Source organism: Homalodisca vitripennis, chromosome 2 (genome assembly GCF_021130785.1).
Source record: "Homalodisca vitripennis isolate AUS2020 chromosome 2, UT_GWSS_2.1, whole genome shotgun sequence".
In the NCBI taxonomy this organism is placed as follows: Eukaryota; Metazoa; Arthropoda; class Insecta; order Hemiptera; family Cicadellidae; genus Homalodisca; species Homalodisca vitripennis.
Window position 1 is genome coordinate 2,663,220 of NC_060208.1, and position 24,170 is coordinate 2,687,389.

At 36.4% G+C, this 24,170-nt stretch overlaps 1 protein-coding gene across 1 annotated transcript; it reads right to left on the reverse strand.

Moving 5' to 3' along the window:
- Positions 1-2,301: 2,301 nt before the first annotated feature.
- LOC124356041 (SUMO-activating enzyme subunit 2-like) lies at positions 2,302-23,958 on the reverse strand. The gene is made up of 6 exons (XM_046807197.1): positions 23,727-23,958; positions 20,239-20,412; positions 19,610-19,692; positions 12,744-12,826; positions 3,794-3,995; positions 2,302-2,861 (listed from the first exon to the last, which is right to left on the reverse strand). The coding sequence occupies exons 1-5, from the start codon at positions 23,940-23,942 to the stop codon at positions 3,796-3,798; spliced, it is 756 nt and encodes a 251-aa protein (XP_046663153.1). The 5' UTR covers positions 23,943-23,958; the 3' UTR covers positions 2,302-2,861; positions 3,794-3,795.
- Positions 23,959-24,170: the final 212 nt, after the last annotated feature.

Below are 24,170 nucleotides of genomic sequence, written 5' to 3' on the forward strand. Positions count from 1 at the left end.
GAACGGAAAAAACGGTGAGTCGACTATTGTCGATTTACGCGGCGAAAAGGTTAAAAGGGCTCACAGAGTGCCAGTCCTCATCATTTCTTTCCTCTCCCATTTCACTAAAGGTATTTTTGTACAGTAACACCTTAACCCTTTAAGGACCAACCGACTGATTTATCGCCGGCGGCATACTATGCGAAAACGACCAACCGTCTGATTTATCGCCGGCGGCGTACTATGCGAAAAGGACCAGCCGTCTGATTTATCGCCGGCGGACTTTTCATATTTTTTAAGAGATATTTTAATCTTCTATATGGAATAAATATACTATTTTTCTATTCCCTGTATGTTTCTTACTATGATATAAAATTTTAAACGTCTTTGGAATCATCAGCTTTGTTGTATTTTACGGCCATGTTGCATCGTAATGTTGTCAGGGTACTTTGGGATTATACCGACCACACCCAGACATGAATCGTTATTTGACATTTTGCTTCTACTGATTACTAGATTAGCGTAGAACAAATTTCGTCAATATAAAACAGGAATTGTCTTATCTTAAACCCCTCCCCATCCTCGGACAGAGGTCAAAGTCGAACGGTCTAGTAGATAACATGATTGCAGAGTCTCGCCGCCCGTTCAGCTGGTACGTCGCTTTGTTGTACTTCCGTGTTTTACCCCTACATTTCTACAAACACAAAAACTAAACTTTATTGAAAAAAACACACACAACTTGTTTTTATGTACCGTGCAAAAAACTTAAATAATCATGTGATGCCGCGCCGTAAACGGGATTCCCGAGAAAGATAACAGCGACAACAATACTGATCACAATACCTGGAAACGCTTGTTGATTAATGGAATGTTAGTTCTGTTACTCAACTACATCGTTTTATAACGTTCTAAGTTCATTGAAAAAATTTTAAGCGTTGGGGGCATATAACGGAATCTGACCCCATTAACAATTATTGATAATCGTTGTAAGTTTGTAATTTTGTAATTAAAGAGTTGTTTTTTCGTTCTATCATTTTTGTTTCTATAAATGTATATTTTTATGTTCTTCATACTGATGTGTTCGGTATCATCCCAAAGTACCGAATAATATCCTTAGTAGCCTATAAGGTTTTGTATGTTAGGCTAATGCTGAAAAGTGTGTTTTAACCAGTGTTACAGAAAAATTTAATTCATTTACAAACTTTTTATTTTTTATTCTAGGGCTTTCAAATTTTGTACAGATATAGAGAATTATATGTAGAACTAATAAATACCATTTCCCACGGATAGTTTATTCTTATTTTTGGTAGTTATTGAAGATCAAACTCAATTGTTTTAATTTTTTTCTTTTTTTTATTTGATAAACAGATAAATCAAATTGTTTTTTGCTATATAATGACTTAAATTTATTTTTTCACAATGAACAATTTAATTATAAACATTTTAAGCCTAAAAACAAATCTGTACAGTAATTAGTTCTGAAGATATGATTTTTCTCTCAAACGCTTGAAAAATCGCACATTTTTAATGTGCACAGTTCTTGGAGCATGGCCAGAAAAACGCAAAAATTTTCTTTGCACATGTCAAATTTTGGTCTGGTCCTAAAAGGGTTAAAGTTGGTCCATCTTTGAAACTGAAAACTGGGATAAACATTTCTCTGTTTGCTCTGGATCTGTTCAGTAAAAATATATTACCGCGGTTTCACAAATATTAAGATAGGGTGATAACTGGCAGTATGATAAAGACGTTAAAACATAGTAGCTTAAAAAAATAATGACCAAAAAACATTGTAATTAAACTTTTTGTAAAATGTGCAACACATATTACATTTGTTTATGATCTTTGGACAAATATTTACAGAGCAAACTGTAGAGTGGCTGGTGTTAGACCGGGCTACCTGCGACCACAAGACTAAATGGACAATTCAGATCAGTACTAAGCCTACCGGTAACTCACTACAGATGGCCGACACATGCCGATAATGTCAGCACAGAAATGTGAGCTTTTGCATGCATAGAAAAAGGAATTTTATAAATGCACTTCCAGTGTCCAGTGTATGCTGTACAAGAAACCCCACTGTGTACATCAGAGAAGATGGCCATGTTCTGTAATTATTACTGGTTTATTCCTAGATAGTAACATAGATCGCCTACCTAGATAGAGCCCAGGCTTAGTAATTCAGCAAAATCATTATCTCACCAGTGTACAATAACAAAAACCCAATGACATCAACAGCCAAAAAACATTTTATTTCCAATATAACAAATTTTTACAAGGATCTTGTATCATTCGGAAGAAGGATTGAAACAAATAAATAAAACATTTAAGAATTTATAATATTTATTATATAAAATAAGAACACAACACTTAGGTACCTTCCAATAAATGAACCACTTCTGCAATTATTAACCTCGTACAGTGGCCCAAATTATGAGATAATTTTTATAATATTTAATTGAACTATTCAAATGACACTTTTTTATAATATATAATTGAACTATTCAAATAACACTCAGTGCCATGTACAGAGATTGTATTTTTTCATTTATGTCCAATCCCAACCCAGTGAGTACTCACTTCTTAACAAGGTTGCCTCTATTCAATCCCCATTTTCACATTGAATAATCATAACTCATTAAATTAATACAACCTAAACTACAACATAGAACCTCTTATTTTACACTCATTACAAAACGTACTGTGTAATTAAAATTAATTTATATTTTGAAATTATACAGCAAAATCAAATATTTTATTAGTGTTTAAGAATTATGAAACTGCTTTACAATGGACAATTTTATAGAAAAATACATCACCAAATTATTAGAATGGCTGGTGAAAGTATTATTGCAGACTGCAATGGAACACAAGGAACACTGAACCTGGAACAAAAAGCAACAGATAGTGGCTAGCAAGAGGAAAACAGGTTAGCACAAGAAACAGTCGAACAGGTCTGTGTAGGAATAGGAAGACAATAAAAGAGTAGACAATAGTTTTATCCGGGTATGGATAACCATTAACAGAGAGTAAAGAAAAAATGCACTTTGTTTTTTAAAAACTTTAAAATGCAGAAAGTTTTACTACTACAGTTTAGTCTAATAAATTGGTAGATCTAGATATTCTGACTATATTGTGGTGTTGAATAGATGGAATCTGTCAAGTGGAGGTGTTGGAGGTTATTGGTGGCCTTGATTTCCACCAACAAGTTTCTATCACTTTATTTCCAATTTTAACGTAAAACACATGATCTCGTGAGGTGCATGGTGAGTGAATTGCAACGTTGAACTCTTCTAGAAATTCTATTAATGACTTTTTTTACTTTAGTCCAAATCATAAAAATATAATATATAAACAGAACCAATGCACAGAATACATTTCTAGCTTTTAAGAATGATTCTAGTCTTCGAAAACAAACTGGCACAAAATGGTGCTAGAAGACTGAAGAGGCAATGTAGCATATTAAGAAAGATGTGTCTGTAGGTGATAAGACAGTTAATGAAGTGGGTTTCTCCCCTCAAAATGTGAGGATAATACAATGACAAAGATTCAACAGCTCAAGCAATATGAAATAAAACATACAACACATTAGGATATTTCTGTAGCAATGAAGAAATATGATTATACTACATTATTCTTCCAGGTGGAAGGAATGAGGTCAAACGATAAACTAACCATTACATTACATACTATACTATAGATATAAAATATTGTACAGTAATTGTAAAAGTTTGACTGGCTCTGTATGTAATCTTCATACATTACAAAGAGTTAACTTTGGGATATAACTACTGTGTGGTTGTGACGTACTACTCACATTCACACGTCATCTACATCTAGGCATGTGACGTCGTCACTGTTACGTCTCCTTTTCTTGGCGGGGACTGCGATCTCCTTCAACTTCCGCTTAGCGGACGATGGGGCCTCTCGCTCTTCTACCACTTCCATCTCCTCCGCCTCCGCCTCCACAGGCTCCGTCAGGATACACATATCATCATCACTCTCCTCCTTGGCCTCTCCTGTTCACAAGCAAGATTACATTAGTAGCAGTACTAGAGCTTTCTCTTCCACTATAAAATGTAATTCATGAATGGTTGATTCTATTAAATCAATAAATCTGACCATTAACTTTGAGCATAGAAATCAACATAAAACTACACTAAGAATACAAGCATTTATTGCAACTAGGTGGCCACTCAAATCCTCTTTTCAAATTTCCGGTTTTCCTAGTCAAAAATTTCCGATTCTCTACTCTTTATTCAATCCACATAAACAACTGTAAAACTGTATTTAACACCTTCGCCAAGTGCAACGGTGATGGTTAATAGTAACCAGTATTTGCAAGAAATATGGTGCTCTACCAAATTTCGTGGCTAGCGAAATGCAAGGAACTCGGTGACGATTTATCACTATCACATATTTTAAGAATCTTAGTTTTTATCTGTGTGTCTTCCGATGTGTCAACATAACATTGTGTTTACCTACTAACTTTCCTTTCTGTAATGTTTGGAAAATACATGTATGCAATACAGAAGAAACAAAGATGACAAATAAGTACATACAACACTACATGAGACAGACTGTAGTGCAGCATTGCGGGTTAGAGATTTGCGGTGGACGAACTTTTGGTATGAAACAATGATTTCACCGGTACAAACGGTCAGTCCATCTGGTATTTCATCAAATACTTTCCTCTGAACAGCATATCCACGCATGTTTTCCGGAGTTCGAAATTCATGCATAATGAACGCATTTCCAGATTCTCATCATTGATGGTAGCCCTGGTTAGAGTCCCGCGAATGTATCGTCACTCTCAATACATCCTACTGACGGTCAATACATGAAGAATTCATCAGAAGATTATCTGCTACAGAAGTTACCGAAGTGCGGTTAGTTCGCGAGTCAATACAAAGTCTGCTTACACACAGCTGTGATGTTTCAGCAATGTTTATAATTGAAATTTTAATAGGTAACACTGATCTCCATCATCAGAAGATTATCTGCTACAGAAGTTACCGAAGTGCGGTTAGTTCGTGAGTCAATACAAAGTCTGTTTACACACAGCTGTGATGTTTCAGCAATGTTTATAATTGAAATTTTAATAGGTAACACTGATCTCCATCATCAGAAGATTATCTGTTACAGAAGTTACCGAAGTGCGGTTAGTTCGCGAGTCAATACAAAGTCTGTTTACACACAGCTGTGATGTTTCAGCAATGTTTATAATTGAAATTTTAATAGGTAACACTGATCTCCATCATCAGAAGATTATCTGTTACAGAAGTTACCGAAGTGCGGTTAGTTCGCGAGTCAATACAAAGTCTGTTTACACACAGCTGTGATGTTTCAGCAATGTTTATAATTGAAATTTTAATAGGTAACACTGATCTCCATCATCAGAAGATTATCTGCTACAGAAGTTACCGAAGTGCGGTTAGTTCGCGAGTCAATACAAAGTCTGTTTACACACAGCTGTGATGTTTCAGCAATGTTTATAATTGAAATTTTAATAGGTAACACTGATCTCCATCATCAGAAGATTATCTGCTACAGAAGTTACCGAAGTGCGGTTAGTTCGCGAGTCAATACAAAGTCTGTTTACACACAGCTGTGATGTTTCAGCAATGTTTATAATTGAAATTTTAATAGGTAACACTGATCTCCATCATCAGAAGATTATCTGCTACAGAAGTTACCGAAGTGCGGTTAGTTCGCGAGTCAATACAAAGTCTGTTTATACACAGCTGTGATGTTTCAGCAATGTTTATAATTGAAATTTTAATAGGTAACACTGATCTCCATCATCAGAAGATTATCTGCTACAGAAGTTACCGAAGTGCGGTTAGTTCGCGAGTCAATACAAAGTCTGTTTACACACAGCTGTGATGTTTCAGCAATGTTTATAATTGAAATTTTAATAGGTAACACTGATCTCCATCATCAGAAGATTATCTGCTACAGAAGTTACCGAAGTGCGGTTAGTTCGCGAGTCAATACAAAGTCTGCTTACACACAGCTGTGATGTTTCAGCAAATGTTTATAATTGAAATTTTAATAGGTAACACTGATCTCCATCATCAGAAGATTATCTGCTACAGAAGTTACCGAAGTGCGGTTAGTTCGCGAGTCAATACAAAGTCTGTTTACACACAGCTGTGATGTTTCAGCAATGTTTATAATTGAAATTTTAATAGGTAACACTGATCTCCATCATCAGAAGATTATCTGCTACAGAAGTTACCGAAGTGCGGTTAGTTCGCGAGTCAATACAAAGTCTGTTTACACACAGCTGTGATGTTTCAGCAATGTTTATAATTGAAATTTTAATAGGTAACACTGATCTCCATCATCAGAAGATTATCTGCTACAGAAGTTACCGAAGTGCGGTTAGTTCGCGAGTCAATACAAAGTCTGTTTACACACAGCTGTGATGTTTCAGCAATGTTTATAATTGAAATTTTAATAGGTAACACTGATCTCCATCATCAGAAGATTATCTGCTACAGAAGTTACCGAAGTGCGGTTAGTTCGCGAGTCAATACAAAGTCTGTTTACACACAGCTGTGATGTTTCAGCAATGTTTATAATTGAAATTTTAATAGGTAACACTGATCTCCATCATCAGAAGATTATCTGCTACAGAAGTTACCGAAGTGCGGTTAGTTCGCGAGTCAATACAAAGTCTGTTTACACACAGCTGTGATGTTTCAGCAATGTTTATAATTGAAATTTTAATAGGTAACACTGATCTCCATCATCAGAAGATTATCTGCTACAGAAGTTACCGAAGTGCGGTTAGTTCGCGAGTCAATACAAAGTCTGTTTATACACAGCTGTGATGTTTCAGCAATGTTTATAATTGAAATTTTAATAGGTAACACTGATCTCCATCATCAGAAGATTATCTGCTACAGAAGTTACCGAAGTGCGGTTAGTTCGCGAGTCAATACAAAGTCTGTTTATACACAGCTGTGATGTTTCAGCAATGTTTATAATTGAAATTTTAATAGGTAACACTGATCTCCAGTTCTACCTTTTATTTTTCTACGTAATCCCATTTTTCTCGTTAGTTGTAGCTTACCCACTAATTTCTTCTCCAAAAGGTGTCTTATCAGACTTGGTAAAATTCCAACTGTATTCTAGTGTATTCAAAAACCCTATTTATCGAGTGAATACTGTACATTTGAAGCCTGTGCTATATAAGTCTTGTCAAAATACTATTTTCACTCAAGAATAAGAGTTGGGACAACATTGCCCGGAAACCCCACTTCGACGACTAAATAATACAATACAAAAATCCTGTTTGTATCGCGGTCACTACCGGTTTATTGCTTAATGCGTACCACTCGTTTAGTGCTGAAGTTCGGAACAATTGGTCAGCCGATTTTAAATTGTCCAGTGCATTGTTACATGTTTCTTTAGGGGAGGAGGATGGCTCGCCAAGCCACAGGAGTAGAACTAACCAAAATATACTCACTCAACTACACTGTGGAGGCAACCCTCAGAAGAAGCTCACGAACATATATATTCAGTAATTATATTATTGGGAAAACATAATTTGCAATGACTTTGGCAAAGCCTGTTGTGGGGAATTAATACTCCTATTTTGTTGTATTGTATAATTTTAATTCCAGGGCTATATACGAGGTGTGTTCAAAAAGTATCGTGAATTTTGATTTTTCGCGGGTTACGTATATTCGAATTTCGATTTTTTAGTGGTGTTATGTTAGTACATATGTCTCTCACTTATGTTGAAAATTTCGGCCATTTTGAATGTTCAGTTAATTGTTGACAGCTGCTTTGCTTGCACATGTTTTGGTTCGTCTTCGACTTTTACCTATTCAAAAAAATGGAACAAAGAACCTGTATCAAATTTTGTGTGAAAAACAAAATTAAGTGCGCGGATGCATTCCGAATGTTGACTGTGGCATACGGAGAAGCTAATTTGGACAAAAGCAACGTTTATCGCTGGTACAAAATGTTTTCAGAAGGCCGAGAAGATGTGAACGACGAAGAGCGTGCCAGACGCCCGAGCACTTCAACACAGACAAAAAAATTGATGAAGCGAAGAAATTGGTATTGGCCAATCTTCGAATCACCGTTACAGAAATTGCCGAGGACCTAGGCATATCGATTGGCTCGTGCCATTCGATTTTAATCGATAATTTGGGCATGAGACGGGTCGCCGCAAAATTCGTACCAAAATTGCTCAATTTCGATCAAACACAGCATCGCATGAACATTGCTAATGAGATTCTTTGTTTGAAGGTTATTTTTGACGATGGAAGGATTGTGAAGGAAACAGGATTTTTTCCGGACATTTGCCATCGTTAAGTGAAACAATAAAACAGTAACACTACGTTTCGAGATCTGCAATCTGATCTCTTCTTCAGGTAAAGAACTAACCTAATACATAATTACAAACTAGGTTAAAATAAACAAATCTTACTAAAGCGTTGTGGCACGCCTAAGTCAGGAATCACAACCTACATGTTGTATGTCAACGTCACTAACACTAAAGACATGCACTTAATACAAAACTATACAAAACACTAATCATTAAAACTAAACTACGGAATACAGGTCACAATACGTCTTCACTCGTCTACTAACCATCTACGACTGACCAGAGGGACTAATCGTGACGGCTGGCTAAAACAAGATGGCGGAAATACAAGGGAAGGGGAACAGGAATGGGCCCTTTCGTTATTATTGGTTCATGCGAGATGAACTTCTTAAAACCATATTGTGACTCCGCATTGGTTTATTACAAAGATCCGATCCGTTTGATACTTTTGGTTTTCTCTTTAGTTCATTTTTTAGAATTGGCAACCAAAGCGGCCTAATCTCGACTGATGGTTGACTGATTGGTTGGTCTGCCAATTTAATGTATGTTGCCTCAATTAATTTCCTTTTGAAGAAATGTGGTTCCCGATGTATTATGTGGGCTTCATCCCAATTCATATGATGGTCTTCGGACCAACAATGGTGTGCAATTTTTGACTTTTCTGTGAAACCCTTTCTCGTGTTTTCTTTGTGTTCTTTTATCCTTATGTTTAGTGGTCTTTTTGTCTCGCCTATGTATTCCCTATTGCAGCTACATTTTATACTGTAAACACAGTTTTTGGAATCCTGTGTGCCATTTTTTTGGTTTTGTTTTTACGAGACTTTGTCTAAGAGTGTTGTGTGTTTTAAACGCGGTTCTAATGTTGTACTTTCTACCTACTCTTCTAATTTTCTCCGATAATCCCGGCACATAAGGGATTGACATAAACGCAAATTTATCACAATTCTGTTTTTTCTGACTCAGGAATGATTCTTCTGGTTCGTTTGCACTTATTAATTATTAATTGAGGGTATCCATTGCTTCTGAGATCCGATTCAATTTTCTTAAATTCTTCTTTTAGTCCATCTTTATCTGAGCACAAGCTCTTTGCTCTATCAAACAACGAGTAGGCTACTCCTTCTTTGACAGATTTTTGATGGTTGGATTGATAATTTAAATATTTTCCTGTGTGTGTTATCTTTCGAAAAACAGTTGTCTTAAGGACATCCCTATCTCTTAATACACACACATCCAAAAAGGGAAGCTTGTTTTGGACTTCCACTTCCATTGTGAGGCGGATGGAAGGAGAAATACTATTAATGTGAAGAAGAGATCAGATTGCAGATCTCGAAACGTAGTGTTACTGTTTTATTGTTTCACTTAACGATGGCAAATGTCCGGAAAAAATCCTGTTTCCTTCGCTAATGAGATGTTGGAATCTGTCCGCAACGACCCGAATTTGCTCCAGAGGGTCATAACTGGTGACGAATCGTGGGTTTATGGTTATGACATGGAAACCAAAGCTCAATCATCTCAATGGAAGCTGCAGCACGAACCAAGACCGAAAAAAGCACGCCAAGTTCAGTCGAATGTGAAAGTTTTGCTTACAGTTTTCTTCGATTGCAGGGGCGTGGTGCATCATGAGTTCGTGCCACAAGGTAGAACGGTGAATAAGGAATATGACCTGCAAGTTATGCGCAATTTGCGCGAAGCAATCCGCCAGAAACGTCCGAATTTGTGGAAAAACAAAAATTGGCTTTTGCACCACGATAAGATAGAGACGGCATCGAAGGAGGAGCTGAACAAGATACAAAAAAATCATTTTTTGAAGTGCTTCGAAGATTGGAAACAATGTTGGCACAAGTGTATAATATCCCAGGGGGATTACTTTGAAGGGGACAAAATAGATATTCACAAATAAATAAATAATTTTTGAAAATACACAAAATTCGCAATACTTTTTGAACACACTATTGTGTAATAAACTCTGGAGCATCACTGTTGTATACTTTGGGACTATAACTACTAATTATAACTTCATTCACAATTTCACAAACCATGTTTCGAGATTAGTCAGTTCTTGATTCAAGGAGCTGTCAAATTATGTCTTGGTTTTATAAGTTCTTGGAGTCCAAAAACCCGTTTTTGAAATTTTCCCGGTTCTCAGGAAGATTCCCGGCTTATTCCCGGTTTCCTAGTCCGGTGGCCACCCTATGCAGCAATTATTCTACTGTAGTAATACAACCTATATTGTTTTGATCTTTATAAAATTTTGGACTAGACATCCTTATATTATACATTCAGAAGTTGCGATTGGGTGATTCTAATAGTTTTTATTGTTCAACTTTTAACTTTCAGATTTTATTTTATTCTGTATGGAAAAAAACAATACTTTAATAGGTAGTAGTTATATTGTAACAAAACAAGGGCTATGTAAAACAGAATAATACACAAATATATTAAAGTTTAACCCCTTAACCCTGTAACTGGCGTTAAGCGATTATCAATGCATTAACTAAATTTTCAAATGGCAATGTTATTTTCAATGCATTAACTATGTTGCAATATGATCTCTCACAGCAAGTCTATTTTTTTTTATTTTAACTAAAACATACTACATAAATTTAAAGATATTGATCTAAGGTTTCATATTATACCACAAAACATTGTATAGTTACGAATTTTTCATTAGAACATTTTAAAATTGGATATTCACATTTCTGATTGCAATTTATTCTAGTAATTTCTGGACACGCTAAATTACTGCAAGTTTGTCAAAAATCCCTGTCAAGAGTTTAAGTTCTACACAATCCTGATTGTCTTTAATAAAAAGAATGTATTTTTAGCTTTCAGAAACACCGTTTCAACAGTTTGTAAGCTAATAAATATTCATACAATGATTGTTTGAAAAACTTGTTTTGTAAAATCCCAAAATGCCTAATGCATCAAAAATAGCTTAATTACATTTTATTATATCTTTTTACTTTATCGTTATCTGGAAGTAGTGAAAATCATATCAAAACAAAGAAGAATTGCTCTAAGCAACAGTATCATCATTGAAGACAATGAACTAGTATTTTATTTTTGTTCTGTTGCACACACAATCACTGACTCAGCCAGTAGATAAGAATTGTGTCTTCTGGTTGCCATGATGATTTCTCAGTTGTTTTAACACCATTGTCAATACGAGTTATTTATCTGTATCTTTTAGACTTTCTATTGTTTAGAGTGTATAAATAAACATTTGTGTAGTGTTTTATAAATTAGAGAAGTAAAACATGTAGAAGGGTTTACTGAAATAATAGGATTTTTGAGAAACTGTAGCTTGGCCCATGGTCATATAGATTAAATATTTTTTTTGTTGGATTAATAATTGACTGTACATTCCAAAATAAGTGTTAATTTGAATAGTAGTAGTAAGTATGTATGTGATATTGAATCAGAAGACAATGTTAGTTTGGTAGATATGGATGAAGTCTTATCTAACTCGTATGGACCATTGCCTAAGGTAATAGTTGTGCCTGATCCTAATGACGGAAAAAAGTAGATATGAAAATATATTGTTGTACATTTTTGTAAACTTTTATTTCTATGTACTTAATATAAATAATTAGGATGAAAACAAACAAAACTGTTATCTACAAAACTTTAGTAAAATTTATTTTTAATGTTGCTATAGAAAAAATCCTATATAACAACTTGTATTAATATAATTTTTCTTCTATACATATTTACCTATTAGAAAAATAAAAAAATTCATCCATAGAATCCAAACTATCATAATTATATACAAAGTAGTGCAATACAAGATTTTTGCTGATGTAGTTTATATATATATATATATATATATATATATATATATATATATATATATATATATAGTATATCTAACTCACAAATTATAAAAAATTGAATGAAAGAAATATGGTGCAGCTTTTGAAACTGTCATAATTATATACATTGTAATGCAGCACCATATTTCTTTCATTCCAAATATTAATATAAATATGGTGCTGCATTACATTGTATATAATTATGACAGTTTCAAAAGCTGCACCATATTTCTTTCATTCAATTTTTTTTTTAATTTGTGAGTTAGATATACTACAAAACTTTTGTACATTTTATATTTAATCAAGTAAATTTCACATTGCCTATGAGGGCGCAGTACATAGAAAAAAAATTATTCAATGTTTCCTTTTTTTGTTAACTATATTTATTTATAAAGACACTGATATTTTTATATATGTTGAAATAGATGAGCAGTAAAAGTCCCCCTACAGAATCACGGACAAGTGCTGCAAATTTTGGGCAAATTGACGGTCAGTTCCAGGGTTAACCGCTATGTAATATCCAATTGTCTCGTTATAAACATTAACTGGACAAACAATAATAAGCTGTGCAGTTGAGCCATACGTAGAACATTTAAGATTGCCAATACCATTCTTGGTCACTTCCTCCTCTTTGGGTTTAGCGTCATCGCCAGCCACCACCTCGAATGTTAGACCTTCCGGGAACTCCTCTCTGCACAACAAACACAAAACAATAATCACTGATGGAAGCAATCACTTTCTTAGATTTAATAAACCTCCTTACTAAATCCTGATACCTGAAATTGGCAAGCAAACAGATTATCAAATTTAAAGACGTGTGGGTGTTTAATGAAAGCATCGTGTAGCTCTTTTTATGCTGACTGCAGATCTATTATTTAGCTTTTAACAATATTGAATATTGTAATGCAGGGGCTAGAAATTGAATGCTTGGTCAGAATTGGTATATGGCGATTTCTATGTTGTTAAAGACGTGTGTGTGTTTAATGAAAGCATCGTGTAGCTCTTTTTATGCTGACTGCAGATCTATTATTTAGCTTTTAACAATATTGAATATTGTAATGCAGGGGCTAGAAATTGAATGCTTGGTCAGAATTAGTATATGGCGATTTCCATGTTGTTAAAGACGTGTGTGTTTAATGAAAGCATTGTGTAGCTCTTTTTATGCTGACTACAGATCTATTATTTAGCTTTTAACAATATTGAATATTGTAATGCAGGGGCTAGAAATTGAATGCTTGGTCAGAATTGGTATATGGCGATTTCCATGTTACATTTTGTACTTCAAATAAAATAAAATTTCAGGTAATGAGTTTCAATTTAAAAAACTATATGCTACATTATTATGTGTTAAGTGCAGCAAATGCCTTTGTAACGTTGGAGTACTTTACCTTGTTTGAATCGCCCAGAGCCTCAGCTGTGACAACAGCCCAGAGCACAATCACAGGGCTGAACTTGACAGTTGTGGTGCTCTGCTCTTATATCCTTGAGACCATCACTACAACACCACAACCTGAGGACTTTCTGCAACACTCACTCTACTCAGCCCAGAGCACACTCACAGGGCTGAACTGCCTGACCTTGACAGTTGTGGTGCTCTGCTCTTATATCCTTGAGACCATCACTACAACACCACAACCTGAGGACTCCTGCAACACTCACTCTACTCAGCCCAGAGCACACTCACGGGGCTGAACTGCCTGACCTTGACAGTTGTGGTGCTCTGCTCTTATATCCTTGAGACCATCACTACAACACCACAACCTGAGGACTCCTGCAACACTCACTCTACTCAGCCCAGAGCACACTCACGGGGCTGAACTGCCTGACCTTGACAGTTGTGGTGCTCTACTCTTATATCCTTGAGACCATCACTACAACACCACAACCTGAGGACTTTCTGCAACACTCACTCTACTCAGCCCAGAGCACATTCACAGGGCTGAACTGCCTGACCTTGACAGTTGTGGTGCTCTACTCTTATATCCTTGAGACCATCACTACAACACCACAACCTGAGGACTTTCTGCAACACTCACTCTACTCAGCCCAGAGCACACTCACGGGGCTGAACTGCCTGACCTTGACAGTTGTGGTGCTCTACTCTTATATCCTTGAGACCATCACTACAACACCACAACCTGAGGACTTTCTGCAACACTCACTCTACTCAGCCCAGAGCACACTCACGGGGCTGAACTGCCTGACCTTGACAGTTGTGGTGCTCTACTCTTATATCCTTGAGACCATCACTACAACACCACAACCTGAGGACTTTCTGCAACACTCACTCTACTCAGCCCAGAGCACACTCACGGGGCTGAACTGCCTGACCTTGACAGTTGTGGTGCTCTGCTCTTATATCCTTGAGACCATCACTACAACACCACAACCTGAGGACTCCTGCAACACTCACTCTACTCAGCCCAGAGCACACTCACGGGGCTGAACTGCCTGACCTTGACAGTTGTGGTGCTCTACTCTTATATCCTTGAGACCATCACTACAACACCACAACCTGAGGACTCCTGCAACACTCACTCTACTCAGCCCAGAGCACACTCACGGGGCTGAACTGCCTGACCTTGACAGTTGTGGTGCTCTGCTCTTATATCCTTGAGACCATCACTACAACACCACAACCTGAGGACTTTCTGCAACACTCACTCTACTCAGCCCAGAGCACATTCACAGGGCTGAACTGCCTGACCTTGACAGTTGTGGTGCTCTACTCTTATATCCTTGAGACCATCACTACAACACCACAACCTGAGGACTCCTGCAACACTCACTCTACTCAGCCCAGAGCACACTCACGGGGCTGAACTGCCTGACCTTGACAGTTGTGGTGCTCTGCTCTTATATCCTTGAGACCATCACTACAACACCACGACCTGAGGACTCCTGCAACACTCACTCTACTCAGCCCAGAGCACATTCACGGGGCTGAACTGCCTGACCTTGACAGTTGTGGTGCTCTGCTCTTATATCCTTGAGACCATCACTACAACACCACAACCTGAGGAATTTCTGCAACACTCACTCTACTCAGCCCAGAGCACATTCACAGGGCTGAACTGCCTGACCTTGACAGTTGTGGTGCTCTACTCTTATATCCTTGAGACCATCACTACAACACCACAACCTGAGGACTCCTGCAACACTCACTCTACTCAGCCCAGAGCACACTCACGGGGCTGAACTGCCTGACCTTGACAGTTGTGGTGCTCTGCTCTTATATCCTTGAGACCATCACTACAACACCACGACCTGAGGACTCCTGCAACACTCACTCTACTCAGCCCAGAGCACACTCACAGGGCTGAACTGCCTGACCTTGACAGTTGTGGTGCTCTACTCTTATATCCTTGAGACCATCACTACAACACCACAACCTGAGGACTCCTGCAACACTCACTCTACTCAGCCCAGAGCACACTCACGGGGCTGAACTGCCTGACCTTGACAGTTGTGGTGCTCTGCTCTTATATCCTTGAGACCATCACTACAACACCACGACCTGAGGACTCCTGCAACACTCACTCTACTCAGCCCAGAGCACACTCACAGGGCTGAAACTGCCTGACCTTGACAGTTGTGGTGCTCTACTCTTATATCCTTGAGACCATCACTACAACACCACAACCTGAGGACTCCTGCAACACTCACTCTACTCAGCCCAGAGCACACTCACAGGGCTGAACTGCCTGACCTTGACAGTTGTGGTGCTCTACTCTTATATCCTTGAGACCATCACTACAACACCACAACCTGAGGACTCCTGCAACACTCACTCTACTCAGCCCAGAGCACACTCACGGGGCTGAACTGCCTGACCTTGACAGTTGTGGTGCTCTACTCTTATATCCTTGAGACCATCACTACAACACCACAACCTGAGGACTCCTGCAACACTCACTCTACTCAGCCCAGAGCACACTCACGGGGCTGAACTGCCTGACCTTGACAGTTGTGGTGCTCTACTCTTATATCCTTGAGACCATCACTACAACACCACAACCTGAGGACTTTCTGCAACACTCACTCTACTCAGCCCAGAGCACACTCACGGGGCTGAACTGCCTGACCTTGACAGTTGTGGTGCTCTGCTCTTATATCCTTGAGACCATCACTACAACACCACAACCTGAGGACTCCTGCAACACTCACTCTACTCAGCCCAGAGCACACTCACAGGGCTGAACTGCCTGACCTTGACAGTTGTGGTGCTCTGCTCTTATATCCTTGAGACCATCACTACAACACCACAACCTGAGGACTCCTGCAACACTCACTCTACTCCCTGAAGGATTCGCTGTACTGTAATAAATGCATCACCATTATTCTCCTCTTGCCTGTCTTGTTTTATCAGAAAATTAAATCTAGTTTATATTAAATTTGTACTGTGTTTAATCATGTTGCAATAATATGACTCTATTACTTTTCTTTAAGAAAATGTGAATAAAGAATTGATTGATTGATCACTCAGTACAGAGAAGTAGTGAGTGTTAACCTCACTTAACCCTATGAGTGCCGGGCTTATTTTGATGTTGCATACGAAAAGTGCCAGGCCTCTATACTATTGGTTATGCAAGAAATGCCAGGGCATATTTGTCAAAAATGTAGAAGTTTAGGAAAACATTTACAGCTCTCTTATTTATGTGAGCTCTAACAGATCTTTGTGAAACTTTTTTCAAACAGTTCATAAAACACTATATTTGAACATTCAAACACAAAATATAAGTCATGCATTACAAAATATATATTTTTTTAGTATATGTAAATATACTTACATGATTTTTTCTTTTTTTCTAAGTTTAAGGTAGATATCAATTACAAAAATATCTGTAGGCTAATTTTCATTTGTTTTTAGTGATTCTCCTATGGTTGTGCACACACTGTCCAAGTTTTATTACATTTCATCCACAAATAACATATTTACATCACTTTAAAAAAAAATACGATACAGTACTTTTTCAAAAGCTTTTGTTTCTATGACGTAACAATTAAATTCAAGCTTCCAGTTGCATAACAACTTAAATAATATGTTTTTTTATCAAACAAAAAAGAAGCAATTCACTTTTTACAGAATAAAATAATTACATATATACAAAATGTCCGTTTGGGCATGTACCTAACAAGTATGTTTCGGGAAGCAGGATGTGTGGGTACTTTGGGATTATACCGACCACACCAGTATGAAGAACACAAAAATATAAATTTATAGAAAGAAACATGATAGAACGAAAAAACAACTATTTAATTACAAAATTACAAACTTACAACGATTATCAATTGTTAATGGGGTCAGATTCCGTTATATGCCCCAACGCTTAATCTTTTTTCAATGAACTTAGAACGTTATAAAACGATGTAGTTGAGTAACAGAACTAACATTCCATCAATCAAGAAGCATTTCCAGGTAATGTGATCGGTATTGTTGTCGCTGTTATCTTATCTTTCTTGAGAATCCCGATTACGGCAGGCCTGCGGCATCACATGATTATTTAAGTTTCATGCACGGTACATAATTGCCTTTCCATTACAATTCAATTTATATTTCTGATCAGCCCCTCTAAAATTTGATATTTTACTGATAGGTACTATCTCGAGGGATGTTTTTCTTTCGTTGACAACAGCGCGGGCTTTGGCAGCACCTTCGGCCGGAGGCACTCGCATTTTGGGTGGCGGAGTGTGATCAAGAATAAAAACAAGTTTTGTGTGTTTTTTTTCAATGAAGAGATTAGTTTTTGTTTGGTAATGTTTGTTTTTGTTGAATTTTTGTGTTTGGAGGAATGTAGGGGTAAAAGACGGAAGTACAACAAAGCGACGCACCAGCTGAACGGGCGGCGAGACTACAATCACGTTATCTACTAGACCGCTCGACTTTGACCTCTGTCTGAGGATGGGGAGGGGTTTGCGATAAGACAATTCTTGTTTTATATTGACGAAATATTGTTCTAAGCTAATCTAGTAATCAGTAGAAGCAAAATGTCAAATAACGATTCATGTCTGGGTGTGGTCGGTATAATCCCAAAGTACCAATGTGTGTACTGCCCTTTTACACTTTCAGCAGATATAAGAAGATCTTTTCCTTGAAAACATTAATCTGTCGACACTATGCGTACATGTATACGCTATAACATTTTTAAAATTTAAGACAATGAAATACAGAATATTACGATATAAGTATCAATAGTGGTAAATATCATTTTAAAACAAACAAAAATCAAATTGCGGACGGCGGATGACTCGGCCGTTGGCACTTAAAGGGTTAATATAGCTCGATAGTTATAGTATAGCTTAACACATTGACTGTGACAGATGTTGCATACAAGCTGGTTATTAATAGTAGCGATTCGAAATCGAACCATGAATCTTAAATCCACTGAATCTTCAACAAAAGATTCAGATTTGAGAATCGATCACCACGATTCAACTTTCGAATCTGCGGAGATCTGATTTACTTTGGGCTGATTGCCAGTAGACAAATTACTAATCGCTTAAAATGTTTTTGCTGTACTTTGTGTTTTAAAAATCATGAATAGATCACATAATTGACACATTAGTGTACCTTTGTAAATAGTATTGTGCTTGAATCTAGTATTTTTATATGTATTCCTATATCAACATTACGCAGTGACTTTCTACATGATAACCTGAATAGAGGTAACCTAAATAACAAATTATTATTATTCTATAAATTATATTTCACTTACTGATTTGTTTTATGTTTACCTTTGTATAATGCCAAGGATCTGTTGCGTGGATGTCTATTACCCGAAGGGAAGTAAGCAGACGACAGCTAATTTTGTTTACTTTACAATTTTTGTAGTTGTGTAACTATTTCCTCCTTAAACTTTATTACGTTTAAATTTGTTCTAACATTTCAAGTTTAAAATACTTTATACAAGTGATAAAATATATGTACATATTTTTCTAGACTAAAAGTGTATATTCTGGAAGCCTATATTATATCCATAAAATTAAAGCAACAGGTAAGAAAAATGGCTCAATTCTTAAAATATAGCTATTTCTTTGAAACTGTACGAACCCCTGTAGTTTAACACACTGACTGAGAGATGCCAAGTACACACGGTACTCAAGTACGCTCAGTACAGAGCCGCAGTACATCTAAGATCAGATTAGATACAGGTACAGTTGTAAACACTTGAAGTAATGCATGAATTTTAACTAATAATAAAGTCTGTTGTAGATCACTACTTAAAAATACATTAACAAACTGTGAACTAGTGTTCTAAATTAATTATGTTTCAAGAACTTTATTCACAACAAATTCCAACCCATTAGTCTTTTAATATCATTTAATTCTTGTAATTAATATTACTAGGATTAAGAACAAAATTTAATAACACACAGCCATTACATGGAAAATTCCAATTTAGGAGGGATATTAAAGTTTTATTAACTAAAAGCATGAAATGGTGCCATTGTGTGACAATAATCTGTAACTTACTTGTGCGAGACGACAACAACCAGTTCATAGTTCTGCAGGAAATCATCAACCATCATCACAGTTTGGTCTGACACTCCAACTTCCTGCAGCAGTGAAACTATGGTTATACGAGTTGGAAGGAACACAAGGGGTCGCTTGGGGTTGGGGGTTTGTTGGACACAAGGATAAATTATGTTCATAAAAATAAAATACTCTAAAAGATTCTGCTGTTAAAAATGTACTACACGTTTAATAGAGGTAACCAGAAAAATAAAATGAGCCAAAGACTCAAACTAAACTTTAGACTTGTTAAAAATACTACATTTAACTTTTAATATAATTGTGACAGACAAACTTTCATATTTTCTTTTTAAATAAGTTACAATTGATTTTTACAGGAAAATAATTCAACATTTCTGTTAAGCCCATTCATTATTTCTCTTTACAAGTCTAATGTCTGGGCTATGAATAATTGAGGTCTATTATAAACGTACAAGTTTCACTTTACACCTAATCACCAATAAATGTTAAATACCTTTAATGACTGAAGTTAAGTAATGTTATTGTTACAAAATTAATAGATGTAATTTTACAATTTTTTTACTGTGCAAAAATTCAATTAAAAGAAACATACTAGACATTTTTCTCACCGCCAGTGTTTTGTTGTTATTATGATCAGTCTCCCCTTCCTCACTGGAAATGATGATAGATCCCGTCCCATCATCTAATCTGACATCTGGGGCAACCATGTTCAGTGCCTTCTTGAGCACAGCCTCCTCTAGTTCCTTCACTGTCATCTTCTGCGTGTCCACTGCCAGCGCCACCTGTATCACAAAACCCAGATTATAGAATGGAAGCAGAAGTGTTCTTTTCCATCTCACAGGTTCAAGGAATGTCATCAGTACAATTATTGTAACGCTATATGTGTGCTTCATGTTAATTTTTAGCAATAGGTTTTACTCACATATCTTCAAATTGTTGAAACCATTTTACTGCCTAAAAATACCCTCAGTATCAATGTCTTTTTCTTTGTTTAAACTTTGTTACTGACGATGGAAGGTTTGAAAGGATAACAGGATTTCGGACATTTGCCATCGTTATAAGTTACAAAAAAGTACAAACACTACTTTTTGAAGATGAAATCCTCGAGCTAGATTTCATTCCACGAAATGAAGTGTTATACTTTTTTGTATTACATAACGAAGACAAATGTCAAAAATCCTCTTATCCTTTCAATTCTTTTTCCCTTGAAGAAACTGGAAAAACGTCTTTATGAAAAGAAATGTTTCAAAAACGAATTAAAAAATAAGTCATTTTAAAATTAGTAATTTGGGGGAAGAAGGTATTTGACAAAATTATCAAACAGCATAACATAAAAAAGTGAAATGTGAATAGAACAAGTGCGACAGACTTGGCAGAATCTATATTGAAAAAGATGTATGTTTAAGTGAGGTTGGTTTCAAACACCTTAAAGTAAATCAGGTATGTAATAGTGGGATCAACTTTTGTACTTGCAATTATTCTCCAACTAAGCTCAGCCAAGATGAGTTGGAAATTTAAGTGGGGAACAGATAAGTATTTGTCATCAAACTAGAGTGCGGAACGGGTTAGTTGTTGTCATCAAATTAGAGTGGGGAACAGGTAAGTATTTGTCATCAAACTAGAGTGCGGAACGGGTTAGTTGTTGTCATCAAATTAGAGTGGGGAACAGGTAAGTATTTGTCATCAAACTAGAGTGCGGAACGGGTTAGTTGTTGTCATCAAATTAGAGTGGGGAACAGGTAAGTATTTGTCATCAAACTAGAGTGCGGAACGGGTTAGTTGTTGTCATCAAATTAGAGTGGGGAACGGGTTAGTTATTGTCATCAAATTAGTGTGGGAAACGGGTTAGTTAAATGAAGCTAACTACCTAGGAATCATCATTGACAACAATCTAACCTGGACTCCACATGTAGACCAACTCTGCAGAAAGCTCAGCAGTTGCCTATGTGTATTAAAAAGAATAACAAAAATGAGCAATCTGGACACAGCAAAAACTGCTTATTTCTCACTCTTTGAAGCACATCTAAGATATGGATTAGTGGTATGGGGAAACTCTTCCATCGGGAATCTCCAACGGGTACTAATACTTCAAAAAAAAGTTGTGAGAAGATTGGCAGGATTAGACCCAAAGGCTACTTGCCGGCAAGCTTTTCAAAATCTTAAAATTTGGACTGTGATATCTCTGTTTGTGACAGAAGTGATCTGCTATGCTGTCTCACAGAACATTACAAGGCTGGGAGAAATGCACCATTACAACACTCGGAACGCCATGAACGATGCTCTGCCAATTCATCACCTTGCTTTGTACAAGAGGAAGCCAAGCTATGCAGGATCTAAACTCTTCAATATTCTTCCAGACCATCTGAAAATAAACAGTGGCAGAAATGCTTCAAAAAGAAACTCCATTTGAATGGTTTCTACAGAGGACATTTTACTCCCTTGAAGAATTTATAAACTGGAGGAACCATTAATCATAGTGCTTAAAATGGTTTATCCACTGTTTTCTACATTGCTGACTAATATTCTAAATTATTACCTTTACCTACTTGACGCCAATTCTGTAACTCTATGTACATGAATAAAGAAACTGTCTATTGTTTAGTTATTGTCATCAAATTGAGTGGGGAACGGGTTAGTTATTGTCATCAAATTGAGTGGGGAACGGGTTAGTTATTCAAGATTCAAGATATTTTATTGTCATTAAGCACAATACATATTATGCAATAGACAAAGTCAACATATTATATAGCCTACTTTAATCTAGGCACAGTTATAGGACAAAATACAGTATTGCCGGCTAGAACTAAATAACAATAATATAAATGTGAATAAAAACAATAAAATTACAATTAAATAATTTTAAAATCTATACAATATGTGCTAACAATCCTAATCTTAAATTAACAATGGATTAAAAACTTAATGAGCTAATATCACAGGCTAGGTAATCTTCAACAGTGTAAAAAGCTTTATTTTTCAGCCACTTTGCAATGGTAACTTTAAAATTATTAAGTGTAACATTCCATGCTTTCTCTGGTAATTTATTAAATAATTTTATACTGAAAAATATCTGGCTGTTTTTGGTCTTTTCGAGTCTGACTGGGGGTAGATCGAGTAAATACCTTTTCCTTGTGCAGTGTGTATGAACATCTTGTCTATTTATGAAATTATTCAAATTTTCTTTTACATCAAGTAATGAGCAGTAGATGTATAAACTTGGCAAGGTCATAATTTGAAGTTCTTTGAAAAAAGGTGAACAAGATTCTTGTTTAGAAACATTTTTTAAAATCCTTATAGCTTTTTTTTGCCATAAAAATATTTTTTTGGCACTGGAACTGTTTCCCCAAAGAGTCACACCATACCTCAAGTGTGAGTGGAAAAATGCATAATAAGCAGTTATCAACATCTCTTGAGTAACAGTATTCCTTAGTTTACATAATAGGTATATAACTCTAGATAGTTTAGTACATAAATAATTAACATGATGTTGCCAGCTTAATTTACTATCTAGGATAACACCCAATAACTTAACAGAATCATTACTGTATTTAGTATTATTGTGTAGAGATAATGTTAAATATACAGTTTTATTATGATTCACTGCCAACCCATTTGCTTTAAACCATTCTAGAGCTAATTTAAATGAACGTTCTTGATCAGATTTTAAGATTTGTGAGTCTTTATTACAGTTTAAAAGAGTAGTATCATCCACGTACAAAACAGAATTACAAGGTAGGCTAGATGAAAAATTATTGATTGCAACAATAAACAGAAAAGGTCCCAAAACAGAGCCTTGCGGAACTCCCAATTTCACTGTTCTGAAATTGGACTTGTTCTCCCCCTGGACAACCATCTGTTTCCTGTCAGATAAATAATATTGTCATCAAACTAGACAGGGAAACAGGTTAGTTATTGTCATCAAACTATAGTGGGGAACGGGTTAGTTATTGTCATCAAATTAGACGTCAAAAGTAACAAAAATGTCACAAATCCGCAACTGTCTATAAATTTTCTGTTCTAAAATCAGTTTATCAATAAAATTAAGTATGCAGTCAGACAATGGACGCTGCATACTTGTGGACAAGGCTATACTTACTGTAGGTTTTGGCGAGCAGACATAACACTTGGGATTGGGTGGCTCCAGATGTTTCTCCGGTACAATGATAAGTCCCCTGGGGTTTGGCCTGAGCCGAACGTAGACGGACTGGCACTTCTCCAACTGATCCTGCAGGACATTGAGAGCGTGGAGTACCACCATGCCGGCAACAATCGCATTGGTGGTGGCGATTGCTGGAATAATGTTACCTGCCATTGCTGTAACAAACAGTTTCTTATTCTTAGCTCAGTACAGTATTGTCAATAAGAAAGCAGTTAATGATTTATTTTTAAAGATCTACAGGGCATAAACATTTTTGGTTCAGTAAAATCTATCATTGATACCATAGTAGCAAAAAATGTTAACACAAAAAGTATGACACTTTCAACAATGCCACTTTCACTTTCATTTTCACAAGCCTGCCTCCGCTTGCAGCACGAGTTA

Coding starts and splice junctions, on each gene's coding strand:
- LOC124356041 (XM_046807197.1), bottom strand. CDS start 23,942: ATGGCAGGTAACATTATTCCAGCAATCGCCACCACCAATGCGATTGTT. Junction 12,827..19,609: donor GTTGTTGTCGTCTCGCACAA/GTAAGTTACAGA, acceptor TTTGTTGTGCAG/AGAGGAGTTCCCGGAAGGTC. Junction 3,996..12,743: donor GGAGGAAGTGACCAAGAATG/GTATTGGCAATC, acceptor GCTTGTGAACAG/GAGAGGCCAAGGAGGAGAGT.